The sequence below is a fragment of the Microtus oregoni genome, unplaced genomic scaffold, assembly GCF_018167655.1.
Source record: "Microtus oregoni isolate MIOR12 unplaced genomic scaffold, Mior012 000015F_ref0000493, whole genome shotgun sequence".
Classification (NCBI taxonomy): domain Eukaryota; kingdom Metazoa; phylum Chordata; class Mammalia; order Rodentia; family Cricetidae; genus Microtus; species Microtus oregoni.
In genome coordinates, this window is record NW_024543074.1 from 43,552,153 (window position 1) to 43,570,460 (window position 18,308).

Sequence of the window (18,308 nt, forward strand, 5' to 3'; positions counted from 1 at the left end):
TTCTTGGCTTCTAAGATATTGTTTAAATTCTCCTTATGTAAATATGAAATAGGTTTACTTTATTAGTGAGGAGAAAAAACCAAATCCCAAAATTTAACAAGAACTGAGAACAGCTGAATATGTACTTTTATTTTAACAATTTTGTTCAGCCAAAGGTTACTGGCATGAAGCCGTTTATGAAAATAGATGTACCAAGGTTGAGTTGGGTTTTTTCTATTTTTGGAAGATTCTCATTATGAAAATCCAAATGGCCACAAACTTTCTACAAACTTTAGGATGTGCCTCATATAAGTCCTCCTGCCACAGCTGGCTGGATGCCAGCTGAGTATGTTACTCTGGCCCCGCAGGACCATTTGTGAGACTAAAGATCAGATGAGTTGTAGAGATCTGATGAAAGTGTTCTGGATAATCAGCTCATATAAAACAAAAAAGGCACAGATCTGTGTGTCTTATAAAAGCATAATGAGATACAGCAGAATCAGAAACTGTTTTCTGAATATACCTACTATGTATATATTTCTTCTAGACCCTGTTTGATTTCATGAATCATTCCTTAGTAAAATCTCGGAATCTCAGTTACCTGAGGGTACAAAGGGCCAGGGAGCAAGGGAGCTGAACTATGCTGAGGCAACAGCAGGGAAAGGAAGAGATGCTTGATTTATTCACTACTGACAACATACAGAAATACCATTTCTTTTAAACTATATACATTGGTCGTAAGGCAGACGGTCTTTCTGAACCTTACAAACAAGTCACAAATGGTAACAAAGAAGTAACAAGGGACAGGGTGTCAAACTAGGTATTACATCACTACACCCCAGCTGGCAAAAAAGGTTCGGAAGAGAGAAAGAACCTTAGACCTTGGGAACAGAGTGAGCTGCGGGAGCTCCTCCTTCTAGCCAGGACTAACAAACTTCACTCCCTTCTGGCCAAGTAATGCCCTCTTCTGTGGTTATTTAAAGGGCATTGCTCCCCCCCCCCCTTTATACTCATGAATAGTCCAGGACTAGGGCACCTTTATCTCTAGCGTAGGCTCAGAGGGTGGAGGGGCCAGAGTAATAATCACATGCTCTTTAGCCTGTCGCATGTGTTCAACATCATGTGGCATCTCACAGTCCAGGATACCCAAGAAAAGCTCAGTCTAACTCATGAAAATGTACGTGAAGAACAACAGTCTCTAACTTTCCTTCGTTGATTTTGTGTAAATGTAAAAACCACAGAAAGGCACAGGTTATTTCAAATGTCCATAAATAAAAAGAACAGAGCAAACCAAAAGTGGCAATCTAAATAATTATTTCTTTTTTTTTTTGAGACAGGGTTTCTCTGTGTAGGCCTGTTGTCCTGGAATTTATATTGCATATCAGGCTAAGAGATCTGCCTGCCTTTGCTGCCCCAAGTGCTAGGATTAAAGGGGTACATCACCGTGCCCAACTAAGATTGCTTTTATCCCCCTACATTTTGCACTTGAACAAAAACAAAAAAAGTTTTTTTAGAGTGGGGTCTCAGGCCTTGAACCTAGAATGGAGCTGCTGATGGCCATGACCTCCTGAGCCCCTTGCCTCCTCCTCCCAAGTGCTGGGATTTCAGGTGTGCACCATCATGCCCAGTATAAATACAATTTCTTGAATAGTTTTATTTTCAAATTCTCCATAGAAATGTTCAAATATTGGAAACTGGAAAGATGGCACTGAGCACCAGCAAAGACCAAAACAACTGTGATTTATGCCCTCATTTCTACTCATGCTTGTCCTCTGCCCAAGAAGCTAAGTATCACGCCCTAAATACTGGAGTTCTAGTTACATGATGACTGACACCTGAAAAATGTTTGAACAATTCAATGTGAAACATTAATTCATGTTCTGTCATTTGCTTACAGACTGAAAAGCCAAGCGTGCTGACATGCTGTTTGGTCTGAAAAGAGCTAGCACGAAAAGTCCTATCTTACCTTTGCGAGGGGAACTCTGAGGAGATGCAGGAGGGCTAGAATGCAGAGAGGATGCCACAGAAACAGTGTCTTCTGTGTGCTTCTTACCACTCACTTCTTCGGTTGGCCCTAAACCCTTTGGAGGTAAACTTGTACCTAAAATTAAATAAATAAAACACATAGAAATAAAGCAGCAAGTAAGTATCATTTTACAATTAAAATGTGTGAGCCCGGCAGTGGTGACACACACCTTTAATCCCAGTGCTCGGGAGGCAGAGGCAGGCGAATCTCTGTGAGTTGGAGGCCAGCCCGGTCTACTAAAAACAAACAAACAAACAAACAACACTCCCCCCCCCCCCCAAAAAAAAAGCTGTGTAGTTGTCTAAACCACTAGTAATTAAAGCCCTGAGACAATGGCTGGTAGAGTCAACCAAGACATGTAAGTGCACTCAGGGACTGAGTGACTAGGAGATGGCACACAGGTGTCATTCTCTAGGTTATTTGTTCAAACTCAGTTGGTCAGTACAGGTAAGATTAAATGAGGAAATTTGTTTTGTGGCAGAGGGAAATCAAATATACCGTCCAAGTATAGTGCCCCAACCACCCACAATGATATATGGTTGCAATCTTAAGAGAGAAGATTGAGGTTCAAACTTTGCACCCCTCCCTTAACGTAGCCCTTTCAAGAGAGCAAGATACGCCAGAGGTAGTGTGTGCCAGCCTCGTCACCACCTGAGGAGCATCTCTGCTGTGGGTACACATGAGAGGCTGTAGGGCTGCCAGGTCAGCCCTTTTCAAGATCACTAAATTCATACTACAGAAGAAAAGTAAGCAAAGGACAGGAAAATTGGATGGCACACAGGTGTCATTCTCCCAAAACCATTCTTGTAAAGTTCTATTCTCCACCAGCTGCCTATTGAGCATAGATCAGATTCTGAAATGGTTATTGTGGAATAATCTTTTCGTACACTGTGAATTTGTGTTACTCAGATTAGTTTAATAGAAAGCTGAACGGCCAACTGCTAGGCACAATTTTCAGGGCAGAGAGGATGCTTAGGAGGTGGCAGAGATGTCAAGAGACATTGAACAAGCAAGACACGGAGGAGGAGAGATAATAGCCATGAGCCACACAGCAGCATATAATAGAAATGGGTTAATTTAAATAATAAGAGTAGTTAGAAACAAGCCTAAGTTTTTGGCCATGCTTTTATATTAAATAAGTTTCTGTATCATGATTTTGGAGCTGGCTGAAGGGATGGAGAATGACTTATTCCAAATGGTTCAGTCTAGTTACTTTTTGGAGTCCTTAGGAAGTCACTGACTACTCTCAGCATAGAGCAAGGATGACTGTGGTGAGGAGCTGGTACAGCAACAGCAATCTTCTCACTTGCCTGTGAACTTATTCCACTTCCTCCTCTCCATAACTATAGTGATATTTCATTTGTATTTTAACAAATAATGCTTGCCTGAAGATCAGAATGCAAAACACTAGGCAGCCATATTGGCCAGGTAGTAGTGGCACACACCTTTAATCCCATTGCAAGAGAGGAGTATAAAGCGGGATGAGACAGGAACTTTTTCGCTCTTTTTCTGGTAAGAAGATTTCATAGAGGTAAGAGCCCTCTAGTGGCTTGGCTGCTTTGCTTTTCTGATTTTCATGTTGAACATCCCAGTATCTGTCTCTGGGTTTTTATTAATTGTGCTACGTACAACTTTCTTTTGTTCAAATATATTTCAATCTTCCTTCCCCCCTTCTTGTTTCTCCTTCTACTCCCTTTCCTTGTCTCTCTCTCTCTCTCTGTCTCTCTTTTCTTTTCTTTCTTTCTTTCTTTCTTTCTTTCTTTTTTTTTTTTGAGACAAGGTTTCTCTGTAGCTTGGAGCCTGTCCTGGAACTTGTTCTGTAGACCAGGCTTGCCTGTTCTACAGAACACACAGAGATCCGCCTGTCTCTGCCTCCTGAGTGCTGGGATTAAAGGTGTGTGCCACCACTGCCTGGTCCTGTCACTCTCGTAACAGAGTATCACTATATAGGTCAGGCTAGTCTCAAATTTGTAGCCTAGAACATGCACTCCTCATGCAGGCCTCAGTCTCCCAAGTGCTACGATTAGAAGGGTGTACACCATGCAAGACTTCAAATCTCTCCAGTGGTTTCTTTGTGACAAACTGTGCTCCGCACTTCTATAATCTAGACATATTTATGACTTCACTTCTCATGTCTGGGAGGCTGTTTAGTCTGGTGGTTAAAAAGCAAGGATTTTAGAGCCAACCAGCCTAAGATCAACTACCAGATTGACTATGTACTGGCACTGTGTAAATTTACAAAAATTCTGTGTATAATGAGGCTAAATTACCATCTCCTAGGGCTATTATGAAGACTAAGTAAATATATAAAATTAATAATAAAGATGGATTATGTCTGAAACTCAGTAAGTGTTAAATGTGAGCTTCAATTACTTGTGTAATGTTGTTGCAAACTGGGCTAAGCCCCTATGGCTTTATGCACACTAGTCAAGCATTCTAATACCAAGCCAAATCCCCAACCCTGACCTTCAGTTGTTACTGCCTCTTAATATGCATGCAATTTGCAGTACACCAAACTATAGCTCCTGACAGACACCAACACTCAAGGAAAGACTTACTAAAAAACCTTCTTCTAAAGGCCTTCATTATCCCTGCCTTTGCTAAAGGTTTCTCTTGCTTTTTATTTTACATGCATCATGTTAGTACATATATAATAAACAAGTAATCTGTCTGTATCTTCAATGACACTAGACTGAAACTCCGGCCATTTCATACTCAGCTCCATATGTTAGACCAAATCAAATTAAAATAACATACTTTGCTGGGTGGTGATGGTGCACACCTTTAATTCCAGCACTCAGGATGCAGAGGCAGGAGGATTTCTGCGAGTTCAAGGCAAGTCTGGTCTACAGAGCGAGTTCCAGGACAGCCAAGGCTGTTGTTACACAGAGAAACCCTGTCTTGAAAAACTAAACTAAATCAAACCAAAGAAACAACCCCCCCCCCAAAATTCTATTAAACATGACATATGTATAATACATGGATCATGTTAATAGTACCAGGAATTAAATCTAATCTAGCTTCCCATGTAAAAGTGGACCTAGAGATACTGTTAAAACAACAAATAAAAGTAATTCCAATAACGTCAATATGGCTGAATGGGGGAAACAGAATTTAAGATTACACTAATGTATTTTATGTTTAAAAAAATTTATTTGGGTCTGAAGAGTTGTCTCAGAGGTTAAAAGCACTGAATGCTTTTCCAGAAGTCCTGAGTTCAATTCCCAGCAACCACATGGTGGCTCACAACCATCTGTAATGAGATCTGGCGCCCTCTTCTGATAGGCAGCATACATGCAGACAGAATACTATATACATAATAAATTTTAAAAAGTTCTTAATTTATTATTTTATTTGTATGAATGTTTTGCTTATATGTATGTGCACTATGTGTGTGCTTGGTAACCACAGAGGTCAGAAGAAGCATTGGATCCCCTGGAACTGGAGTAGTGGATTGCTTTGAGCCCATTATATGGGTGCTGGGAACGAAACCCAGGTCCTTCTGCAACAGCAAGTGCTCTTACCACTGTGTCATCTCTCTAACCCTGTCACGTACAAAGAACGTTTTTATTAGGTGTGTGGTACAGGTATGCACAAGAGAGTACAGATGCCCAAGGAGGTCAGAGGCATCTGAACACTTAGAGCTCAAGTTACAGGCAGTTGTGAGCCACCTAATGTAGGTACTGGGGATCTAGTGGGTTCTCATGAAAGCAGTACACCCTTATAACTGAGTCATCTCTCTAGCTCCTACATTTATTTTTAATTAAAATTTTTGTTTTTACAGTTTTGTGTGCATGGATGTTTTGACTATATACCATATTTGTGCAGTGCCCATGGAGGCCAGAAGAGGATGCGGATCCTCTGAAAGAGGAGTCACAGATGGTTGTGAGCTGACATGTGGGTTCAGGGAATCAAACCCAGGTGCTTAACCACCAAACCATCTCTCCAGCCCCATACTCTTTGTTCCCTCCATGTTCTTTTCTCCTAATGAGGTCTTCAGAAGGGGACATTAATTAAAAAAAGAAGTGTATAGGTATTTTCATAAAAAGCAATTTGATTTTCAGCTTTTGGAAGTATACATCTGGAGTATTTGAAATACATCTTTGAATATAGAATGAATTTTAGCTTGATATGTTATCTAAGATTTACTGTAGATATTCAAGATGTACAGTTATATAAGATTTCTGTTGATAAACAGATTTCAGAAATATAGAAATCCCAATACTAGCATTTAAATCACACTGTCATCATTGGGGAGTGGTGACATAAGCTTTTGGGAGCACTTGGGAGGGAGATGCAGGTGAATCTCTGAGTTCAAGATCAGCCTGGTCTACAAAATGAGTTTTAGTACAGCCAGGGCTGTCACGGAGAAATTCTGCCTTGACAAACCAAAACCAACCAATTGACCAACCAACTAACCAACCAACCAACCAACCAACCAACCAACCAACCAACCAAAAAAACCCCTCCACATTGTCATCAAATACACTGAAGCAAAACAAAACATTTTTGATGTAATGATGTAATGACCATATTCTTCTGACATTGTCAGCAGTTTTAGGGCTTTGAGCACTTACTCAGCACATGGTCTCTGGCTTGTCCTCTCTTTCTGATGGGGTGCAGATTAACTGCAGGCACCTGAAGCACCTGGCTCACTCTGTGTGGCTGATGCAGGTGGACTTTCGCTGTTTGGCCAACTGATCTCAAAGGCACGGGTGACATTTCAGATGACTTGGCTGACCTTTTTTCAGTTAAGTTCTTTGTCACTATGAGGAGAAAAAAGGGCTCAGATAACTGCAAATTTTTAAAAGAAGACTATTACAATTGACAAGTAGTTGTTTAAAAATTACACATTATATACAAAAAAATTAAAGACATACTTTCATAAAAGAAATTTAAGCATAAATTATCTCTTTCAGCTGTTGTAGAACATGTTGTTTGCTTCCTAAATTCTTGAACGGATTATCTACTTCCTGAGACCAAGTTTGCACTCTCATCTATAGGACTGAAATGCTCTCACTGGATCACTTCCAGCATGCCTCCAGTCCTTCTCCAGATGACAGCAGAGTGAGAACTAACATGGAGATCTAACCTACTATCTTCCTTCTCTATGTTCCATAAACCTCACAACTCCCTCTGTTCTCAGGAAAGACTCAAATGCCTCCAGCGAGGCCTGTAAAGCCATGAAGATTCACTATCAGCCTGTCTTCACCTTGTACTTCCCTACTCTTCAATCCCATATGCTTGAGGTTTCTATCACGTCAGCCTTTGCCTTGGTTGAATCACTTTACACCAATGACCTCTTGCAACTTTCACATCTACTTTCTTATAAAGTCACAGAACCTTTCCTAACACTGCAATGATTATACTAGTGAGGTCTAAATACATAGATGGAACGGGGTTGGGGGAGGGAGAACAACACAAAACCCCCAAATCAGGCAAGAAATTCTTCCTCAGTCAGCCCTTTCAGTCCTTTGGTTAAGTATTAAGGAGGGTTTCACACATAGGCCTCAAACACCAACAGAAAGACTACCTGTGCCAGCCCAGCTGTGAATAGCTAGTATTCATGCTTTCACTGTGAGTCTGAAACTGACTGATCCTCCTGTCTTCTCAGTAGCTGGGACTAAAGTGTGTACTAGCACACTAAGGATAATGTCTGCAGAGTACTTAGTAAAGATGCTGCTGCCATATAGAAGGCTCTCAATTTCCAGTGTTTATTATTTCTTTCTTCAATTTTATAGGCTTGATAAAGAATCAGAAGACATAAAACATGTTCTTTAACCTTAGCCAAAGTTTCAGATTTTTATTTTTTTTTAAAAAGACAGAGTCTTACTGTGTATTCCTGGCTGGCCTGGAACTCTCAGAATCTGCCTGCCTCTGCCTTTTGAGCGATGGCATTAAAGGCACAGGATACTATTGCTAGCATTTTTCCATTCATGAAAACAGGTGAGAATGAAGAAAACCTTGCCCAATGGTAATAAATGAAACTCAACCTCTGCTGACATCCATTAGTGTCAGTACAAACATATTCCACTAAATCTCTCCAGTGGAAGAATTCAATATATTGCTTGTTTTTTTTCCCCTTTCCTTTTTCTTCTTCTTCTTCTTTTTTTTTTTTTTTGAGACAGGGTTTCTCTATGTAGCCACGGCGGTCTGAAATTCACTCTGTAGACCAGACTGGCCTTGAACTCACAGAATGCTGGGATTAGGAGTGTGCCTGTCTTGAATATATTGTTTGGATAATAGCTTAATCCACCCCCCCCAAGACAAGCTATGTAGCCCAGGCTGGCCCTGAACATACTATCCTTCTATCTTAGTTTCCCAAGTACTGGTAATCACTGGAGTGCACCTGTGAGGGCTAAAGTTATGTTTTAAGTTTTAATTACAGTGCTTAAGAGAGCTAGAAGACAAAAATGCCTCTAATATATAAACTCTACTTGCCCAAGGGACATTAACTTTTTGGAATGTTGGGGGCTGTTCATATAAGATGATAAGCTATGTGTCTTCACTTCTGTAAACAAGGTTGGTTGCCCCAGTGCTCAGGGTGTACTTATCACTCATAGGTGGGAAGACTGTAGGCAGTAAGCACATAGGATGTATGCTTGTCCCCAACCCCCATTGGACAAAGGCAGGAAGTATGTAGTTTTGTGAGCTTTGCCTTTATAAGTACCTGACTAACATAATTTGTAGCCATTCTCTGGGAATTCTGGGTATGGACCTGGCCAGTGTCCATTGTCCTGATCAGTATTTAATAAAGCTTCCTTCAAATTGGGCTAAAAATTTGTAGTAGTGGTCTTATTGTTGTCCAGTGGATTAACACACTACTATGTCCAGCTCTTGCTAATATGGGATGTACTGAATGACTCTTTACCCAGTATTTTAAATTCATCGTGAAATCACTATATGCTTCTATGTTCACTTTCTCTTTTCTATTCATATTACAATGGAAATATCACATTCCTGGCATTGATACACAGTTATCAATTTTTTTTGGGGGGTCAATCCATGGAGAGTACCATTCCCTCTGTCAACAGAAAACTTGTAATTCTATTGTGCTTTTTATGAATTTAACATTTACCCCCCCCCCTTCAGCTCCTGTAACTCACGATTTTCTTAACCCAAAGATGTGTTCTGAAGCCTGCACACAAGGGTCAGGGTGATGCTTGGCGATGCAGTGTTTACTGAGCAGAGCAATAGTGGACAGACAGACTGTGAGGTAACAGCAGTGAGGAGACAGTCTTTTCCAGTGTCATGATGTATCTTCTTCCTCTTGTATCTTACTGATAAGGCATCACTGCTAGGATTTGACTCAAAACTCTAAGCTTTCTATTTGGTAACTGATTTGCACCTGGTACAGAAGTCACATTTCATTTAGAGATAAGGGCAACAATGTTCTCAAACAGAAGTTTTTCTATAATGTTCTAATAAAAAAAAAAAGGACATTTCTGCTTTTATGTGTATGGGTGTTTTGCCAGCATGTATGCCTGTGAACCATGTATCTGTAGTGCCCATGGAGTCCAGAAGAGGGCATTAGATCTTCTGTAAGCGGTGTTACAGATAGTGTGACATACCATGTGGGAACGGGAAACTGAACTCAGGTCCTGTGAGAGCAGCAAGTGCTCTTAATAGCTGAGTTAGCTCTCCAGTGACTTGTGCAGCCCCTCCCCATTTGAAAACTTTATTAATGCTCAAACTTTTGTAAGAGGATTTGTAAAGCCTTTAAAAGAAGAACTATTCATCTCTTCCCCTCCTACAGAGTTCTGTAAGGGCTAGGACTCAGCATGTCATGAACAGACCACGTAGCTGGAGACAGCAGTCATCCTTGCAAATGAAATTTTTTGCTTTGTTGTGCTCACCCATGTGATAAAAAAGAAAATACTCACAGGTACCATATGCAGGCTCCCACTGCAGTGACATCATCTGGAACTTCTCCTCATCTGTATCTATGTCCAGACTAGAAAGATACTGTTTCACTTTCCTTGCCATTTGGGCATCTTCATATAGCTTCTTGGCATTCAGCAGTGAGCTGCGGCGTGCTCTTTTCTTGTGAGCACCTCCCTGAACATCTAGCATGTTTGAATTTGTGCTGCCTTGACTCAATGACCTGTAAAAAGACAGAAGTTGCAATGAAAGCCTGTAAAGATGAGAGTGTAGCATGAAAAAACAAAGATTCAAAGATTTTTTTCTGTTAATACTACCGCATGCTGATGTAAATGAGTTAAAGATGAAGAGCATTAATAATGCGAAGTAATCTGGCGCAGATGGCAATGTTCTCAAGTAGAACAAGATCTGGCAAAATACGGGATTCAAAAGAGTAAGATACCAGTTTCTCCCTGAGCAACGTATTTCATTACATCTGTGTGTGCCTATGCAACCCACAGCAGAACGGTGCCAAGAAAAGCTTTCCTCTGGTCCATTTAGACCATTCACTCTAAGATGTGGTAAGAGTCTAAGACAGGATAAATTCGTCATTAGTCCTTCAGCAAGGGCAAACAGAGCAGCTTTGTTACCTGTGCTTCTATTTATATCCTGTAAAAGCACCATTCTGTGATAGGGTCACTTCAAATGTGGTGATCAATTTTAACAGTAACCAAGCATATTGTGACCAAAAAATTAAAGAGAACCAAGATAACATTTCAATCTATTATAGCCAGAAATTAGAAACGCAGTAAAAAAAATTGTTTCTGTGTCTGCAAATATGATGTGGCCAGATACAACTTGAATTCTAGAAGTAGGAGCTAAGATTCTATGATTGCAATACCTCTGATTACGACAGAACTGCAGACTGGATCTTAGAAATAAGTACTATTCAAATAAGCTACAGCTTTATCCAACTCTACTGTTTTCGTCAAGCCTGCTTATACAATGCACATCCAGAACCAATGAAAGGGAGCACTGCAATGTAGCTGATCCTTCCTAACAGGCTAGCAAATTAAATGCTTGTAGAGGATTGTTTATTACTGTACGTGTGCAGGTGGGTACGTGCTACAGCAAGTCTGTCAAGGTTTGAGGAATGGTTCTCTCCTACCTATATGGACCCCAGGTTATCACTCAGGATTTCAGGCTTGCCTGACTCAAAAGGTCTTTAATTGGAAGGTAAGTGTATCTCTATTTTCAATATTAGCATTATTTACATTAAGATGCTCTAAAACACAGACCATAAACACACAATTTGTTCTTCAATGTTCACATACCTGACTTAAAACAGACACTGAATCTTAGTGTTTTCATTGTAAATCACATAAGACAGAGTTGAGAAACTCTTAATGGCATTTTTTCTGTCACATTTTTAAGACCTTTGAAGCAGGGTTCCCAGGGGAGGGTGAGAAGGGAGGCCAAGTATGTTTGAAAATATCATAAAGAAACTTACTATTTTTTAAGTAACTAAAATAAAAACAAGACAAAATAACTCTTAAAAAAAGAGGAAGGAAATCGATACAGTTATGCCTTATATTTGATGGCAACTTTTTTGTTTGTTTGTTTTGAGACGGGGTTTCTTTTGTGTGGCCCAGGCTGTCCTTGAACTCTGAGATAAGCCTGTACCTGCCTCTGCTGTGCTACCACTGCTTGGTATATTGATGGCAACTTTTAGGTGATGCTGGTCAGGCAGGAAAGATGATATGGCTGTGAGTGACACAAGGGAAAAACTGTAAAATTTGCAAAACTTGCAGAATGGTTTGGAGGAAAAAAATCTCATTAACCAGTGAATTATCCTTTAACCTTTAAGAAACACTTGATTAAAGAATGTGAAACCTGAAAATTTTAGTAAATCTCTAACAATGTCAAGGGGAGAGAGGCTCCAAGTGCTAAGCAAGTTGAGATAACCACAGGGTCAGCTTTGTCTTCTTTTATGGTTTGTTTATCCTCAAGTGATGGATGACCAAGATACTGGTCTGGGGCAAGGGGTGGGCACCAATGCTCTAAAAGTGATCTGGAAAATTCAAATTCTGAATATAAAGTTTTAGAAACATCTAAACAAATTCACTTTCCTTATATCTTCCCTTTTATGTATACACAGGGTGTCATGTGAGGAAAGTGTAAAGTTAAGTCCAGACAAATGCGAGGCATTTCAATGAGCATAGACTAATGAGGTATTGCACCGGGCTTTTCTTGGCATACAAGATAACATCTCAGCATGTGGTGCCATTATTACTGTGTCAATGTGCTACAGCGCATCTACGGAGGTCACAGGACAGCTGTGTGGAACTGGTTCTCTCCTACCTCTGTGTGGGTTCCAGGAACCAAACTCACAGTGAAACAAAGTCTTAGCATTTTGGAGCAAATTTGGATGCAAGTGTTTAATAATTTTATCTTAGTTGTTATCCAAAATAAAAAAGCCAGTTTGTAAACAAACCTAGGACACAAAGTTCTAATGCATGAGAATGATATAAGACAATAAAGTTTCTACTGAACGCCTTCCAAAGCAACAAATACTGATGTGAAATGAAAACACCTGCTGTCTGCCAGCCCCAAACACTATACAACCTGAAGCCCACAGTAACTACTTAGCTCACTCACTAGGTCTTAAGATGCCCTGCTTTAGTTGTAATGCCAGGCTATCAAGTTTCTACTTTCAGTAAAAAGAACCAGGGAAGATCAAGACACAAATGTATGACGAAGAAGAAAACGTACAACAAACACAGCAGAGGAGGAAAGTCAAGTTCACCAAATGAAAAACAAGACCACAAATAAGACTCAAAGACATGGCTCAAAAAATTCTTACATGTAAGGCAAATATCTAAACCTCACAGCTCATTAGTTTTAAACATTAAGATTCTACGTATGTTCTATTTCTAATTCCACACATCTATAGTACTCAATCTTTTATTTAAAATGAATGCTTTAGGGAAATGATGCATAAGATCTTTAACTGTCTGTGGCTCTAAACTACATGGCTAGCAATGTAGAATTAAGAGACCAGAACCTACTTTATATCACAAAAGGCTGGGCAGCTGAGAAGCTTTAGGGAGACAAAGGGATCTTTTAAAATAAATGTACAAATTTGAAGTAAATTTCAATCTATACTTCAAGTTTAGGCATTCAGTAGATCTCATGATGGGTTAAAAATGTATTCACTTTTATGATACAGAGTGAATAAAGTTGACTCTATGCAAAACTAGTGGAAAATGCAACTCTTATAGACAGACCTTTGCACATTAACTTGTATGTTTAGTTTCATAAAATATGGCATTGAAACTAGAGAAACTGTTGCTAACATTTGAAGCAGACTGTCTAGATTTGGATACACCATTAATGGGTGGGTAAAACTGAGCAAGTTAAGTTACCTTCCCCATCCTGGGATCCCCCAGGAATTCCATACCTGTTCATAGGGCAATAGGAGACTTTTAAAAGTTATTTGCTTAGCAAAGTAGAGCACATGGGACATATACAGCAAATATCCACTATCATCATCTACATCTCATGAATCTGTTAAATGTAAATCTAAAAAGGGATTATAAAATACCAATAATGGAAAAACAAAACAAAAACACAACCAACAAAATGCTAGTTCCATCACTACTTCCACCTTGTTAGCAAAAGGCATTTGTCAGGATGTAGGCTGACGGAGTTAATAGAACGCATGCTAACTGATTTGCGTGCATTAATGAAAAGGATGCAGCACATGTTAAGAGTTGCACAACCTTCATTCCAGTTCATTTCCCCACTTACCCCAGACTCCGCCACCTCTTCTTCCTGTAAGCAAGAGCCACAAACATTGAAGCATGTGTTTGAATAGGAAAGCACAGAAAAAAAGACAACAGTTGAGAGTCAGAGAATTTATGCAGACAGAATAGAACAGAAAAATTTACCAGGAAAAAAATTATAGCTTAACATTAAAAAATGGCTTTAGTGAAATGAAGGAATGGGAAGGACACAAAGGGTTCTGAAGGCCAAACTCCTCTATAGCATGTACTTTAAAATATGCTTTTGATCGACAGCATTTTTAATGCCGAATCTACCCATAAGTTGGTAGGGGATGTAATCTGTTCATTGCAAATTTTCTATTCTGTTTTTGGAAATGTAGGTGGTGGTCTTCTGCATTCTACCAGAAGTCAGAATGCTCAGTGTAAAAACAGAGTTTCTACATATTTTTGGAGCTACTTGACAATGAAATTACAAGGAACATATAGATATATAAATCAATTTTTAAGTAAAAAGATTTCTCTGGCAAGTACTTTATAAGAATACTTGGCCAGCAAAAACAACTTAAAAGTGAAAATAAGAAGACAACAAACTAGGGGTTGTGGTGTGTACCTATTCTTCTATGACTTGGGGGGAATTCCAGGCCAGTCTGGAAACATAATGTGATCCCAATTGTGACACTTAAGTACTGGTCGACAAAACTGAACTAAATAATTCAGTCCACTCTAAATATATTTATTTCCTCATATACTTTCTATTCAACCTAGGCTATTTTCAAGTAAACATCCAGGCTTGTTAATATTCTTCAGTCATTTTCTTTATAACTGTGTGTTGGCGTGATTGTAGGCATGAGCACATGTGTGCATGTGTAAGGAAGTGGTAAGCCTATGATGCTGTCCCTCAAGTGTCATAGACCTGCAGTTTTTGAGACAGGATTCTCTTTATTGGCCTGTAGGTAGCCAATTAGACAATACTGGCTGGCCAGTGAGGCCCAGGCCAGGGATCTACCTGTGTCTTCCTCCCTGTGATGGATTACAAGCACAGCAACCATGCCTGTCTTTTATACATGGTGTTGGATATTGAACTCAAGTCCTCAAGTTTCATTGCAATCACTTTCCTGAGCTCGCTCTCTCTTGGTCCTTCTCTGTTAATTCTGAAGTGGAGCATGCACTTTAGTATACTATCAACTAATTTGGCAGGGAGACACATTTATTATGTCTTTAGGTACTAGAATGGAAACATACATGAGTAAATGGAGGTTCTTATCAAGACAGGAGACAGTGGAAAGGTCACTGTACCAGGACATTCAACAAAAACAAAAACAGACAACAAGCCTCTTTTAAGGTGTGCTTTGATCTCTGGTTCTTAATGTTTTTTGCTTCCAGATTTTGGAGAAGTGAAATCTCACTACATTACCAGGAGAAAGAAAAGAGATGGGAAGAGGAGATTTTGGCACTCCATCCCTGCTACTATGAGAATCTCTAAACTAGAGCAAACGAGATCAACCACTTAGAAAAAAAATGACTGCTGACAATGATATAAATGAAACAAAACCAATATCTCTCCCAATAAAAACTCAGTATAACATACACTGATTAAAAAGTATCAAGTATTTTTATTTTTTAGCAGAATACCTGTATTTTAAAATCAAGCAATTGTGTGTATTTATTTTATTTTTAATGCCCTACATGGAGAGGTATAAAAGGAAAATTTAATAAAAAAATTAAACTGTAATGCCTACTTATATGATCAAGATTATAAAATTTACTAGGAACAGCTTAACTTTCTTTAAACTCTATACATAAATCTGTAGTAGCCTTTATACTACATAAAAAAAAAATCAAGTTAAAAATGCATTCTCATTTTGTGGTGGTGTACAACCAGCAGTTGGAAGGTAGAGGCAAGATCATGAGTTCCAGACCAGCCTCAGCTACAAATTAAGTTCAAAAGTATTCTCAGATGAAACCAAAATAAAAATGAAACTCTCATTATTAATCAAGATAAGGCATGGCTAAATGAGTACTTTTTGGGAAGAGTTTTGCTAACTGTAACTTTTAGAAAAGAAATGTTGTAGAAAACTGAAGCACCAATTAGATGAGATAGGACTTTAAAATAGAAGTAGAATAATTCTTTGCTTAGGTTACTTAGGTTAGAAGACAGATGGAATGATTTGCACTCAGATGATTTCGGGGATATTAGCATTCTTCTAATGCTGCTTGTTGGTACAACTATATAGAATACTTGTATAGTCAGAAAAGTAATTGAGACGTGGGCTCAGGTCTTAGCAAGTTGTATAAAAACTGCTTGAGGGGCTAAAGAGATGGTTGATCAGCTAAGAGTACTGACTGCTCTTGCAGAGGACCTGGGTTCAATTCCCAGCACCCACATGGTGACTTACAATCATCTGCTACTCTAGTTCCAGAGAAGCCAATACCCTCTTCGGGACTCTGCAAGCATTGCACGCATGTGATACACAGACATACAAGCTGGCAAAACATGTATACATATAAAACAAAACTACTTGAATTTCAATTTCTTCAGATGTAAAGGGAAGTTGAATATTACTTACCTGTTACGATTACCATATGATTACTGGAGAAGGATGTGTGTATAACACTTAGCACAGTGCACAATAAAGGACAGACATTACCTCACCACCCTCGATGCCACTGTTAACAGGATTTCCATGGCATACCTCTGTCGGAACATCATGGCAGGGTCCATGTTAGCAGAAGTCATTCGAACAATATGACGAATTTCCTTGGCAATCATTCTTAGCTTCTCAAAGTTTACTAAGCCATCGACTTTGGAGTCATTTCCTATGAAATACAAATAATTTTTATAATTATAATTAAATCTCCAAGTAGCAGAAGTCCAGTTATTACTCCTGAGTACAAATAAGCTTTAACAATTTACCATAAAAAAAAAGATAAATTCATAGACAACTCATCCCTGATCCCAGGGAATGAGCTTCTGAGAAGAGCTGTGTGGAAAACTGACTCTGAATACAGAAAGTGACTGACTGTCCACAGCTGCTAAGCCAGTTCATTGTCTCACAGGCACACACAGGATTACACAGCACCCAATCCCATTCTGTATTGTTTGCTCTTTTGGAAGAAGGTACAGCATCTGAAAACTTAGGTGAGCTGGGTGACAAAGGCACTGCTGGGCCTTCTTATTTACTAATAATTAAGCCAGTCTGCATTTTTTTATTTGTAATTCTTAAAAATTTTTAAACAAACAACTATTTAAGAAGTAGCAAATATTCCCCAAAGAATAAATGGTGGGGAATTGAATAATACTGGATTTCTTTTTCAAATGGCAAAAATTAGCTAAAACAAAAGTAGCTGCCTGATGGGGTGCTTTCTGGCCTGGTATTCACTTTTCCTCTCTTAGAATCTGAATTTATCACTGTGATTTTAATCATTAGTATGAAAATGCATGCTTGTTAATTATTTTAATTTACGACTTTGAAAACTGTCAACTTTTCCTGAAAAGATTAGGAAAGAGACCAGACAGAGTTCATTTATTGGCCTACCTAGCCCAAACCATAAGGCAGTTATCTGACCACAGTAGCATTTACCTTCATCTGACTATTACTGTCAGAGCAACTGTTTTCTACTGTAGAAGGTCCTGAAGCAACTGAGAGCAATATGGGGCTAGAGTCTCATCTCTTATGCCCTGTCAGTGGCATCTGTACATCGTCACAGGAATGGTTCAGGGACACAGTACCAGTGGGAAACAAAACATCAAAACCACACTTAAGCTAAAGCAGTGTTTTGAGAGCATGTCTGAAGCCTGTGGGGATCATGTTATGTCAAGTAATGTGATGATGATGATGAGACTCAAGCAGGAAGAGGAGACAACTTTGATGCCCTTCCTGCTGAGGACAATTAGCAAAGGCAGACAGGGGACAGGGAACTGAATAAAGCCCTTTTGTGTTTTGAGGCAAGAAGAATAAAAACAACTTATACCCAATTAAATCTTAGTGCTTTGCTTTGGGATTCTGACTTTATTCTGGGACTAAGGATGATTCAAATATAGACTGGAATAAAGCCTAGAAATCTGAAAATGAGTAAAATCATGTGGGATTACTAATAGGCTTAAATAAGCAAAGTGTAATCTTTTTTGGAATAAAATATCAGTCATAAATTTCAGATTATCTTTATACTTTTTTCACTATTTCATAAAAAAATCCCCAAACCAAGGTAGATTGTAGCGAGCTGCGTGGTGTCACACCTGATGGAGATGTATAATCAACTCCTGAGATGGCTAAGACCTGACTTATGCTATGATCACGCAATGATTATCAGCTGCTTGCATATGCGTGGGCCTATGGGCAGTGCCCACCTGACAATCCGGGATTGGCAGCCCATGCCTACTTAAGAGAAAGGAGAGAGGAGAGAGGAGAGAGAGGGAGGAGAGAGAGGAAGAGGAAGAGAGAGAGGGGAAAAGAGAAAGTGAATAAAGTCCTGGAATAAACTGCAGTGAGAAGAGCTCCGGTGGTCGCGACAGTAGATAAGAAAAAAATGAGCATAATAAAAAGTAAAAGAAGATACCAGAAAGAGACCCCCAGAGGACCCAGACTACAGAGTCACTGTACAGCAGCTTTAAAATGTTCAAAGATACAAAACCAAGACTGCTAATTTAACAGAGACTA

The 18,308-nt window shown here is 39.3% G+C and overlaps 1 protein-coding gene across 15 annotated transcripts in view; it reads right to left on the reverse strand.

Annotated features, from left to right (window-relative positions):
• Rapgef6 (Rap guanine nucleotide exchange factor 6) overlaps window positions 1-18,308 on the reverse strand; it is a 172,095-nt gene that overhangs the window by 12,629 nt on the left and 141,158 nt on the right. For 12 of the 15 annotated variants that reach the window (XM_041664172.1, XM_041664176.1, XM_041664168.1 and 9 more), the window contains 5 exons: window positions 16,344-16,467; window positions 13,676-13,699; window positions 9,889-10,109; window positions 6,583-6,771; window positions 1,946-2,080 (listed from right to left, as the gene is read on the reverse strand). In XM_041664172.1, coding sequence (XP_041520106.1) covers window positions 1,946-2,080; window positions 6,583-6,771; window positions 9,889-10,109; window positions 13,676-13,699; window positions 16,344-16,467 — 693 coding nt within the window. The remainder of the gene's footprint in view (window positions 1-1,945; window positions 2,081-6,582; window positions 6,772-9,888; window positions 10,110-13,675; window positions 13,700-16,343; window positions 16,468-18,308) is intronic. The other 3 variants (XM_041664170.1, XM_041664169.1, XM_041664167.1) reach the window with 1 other exon arrangement.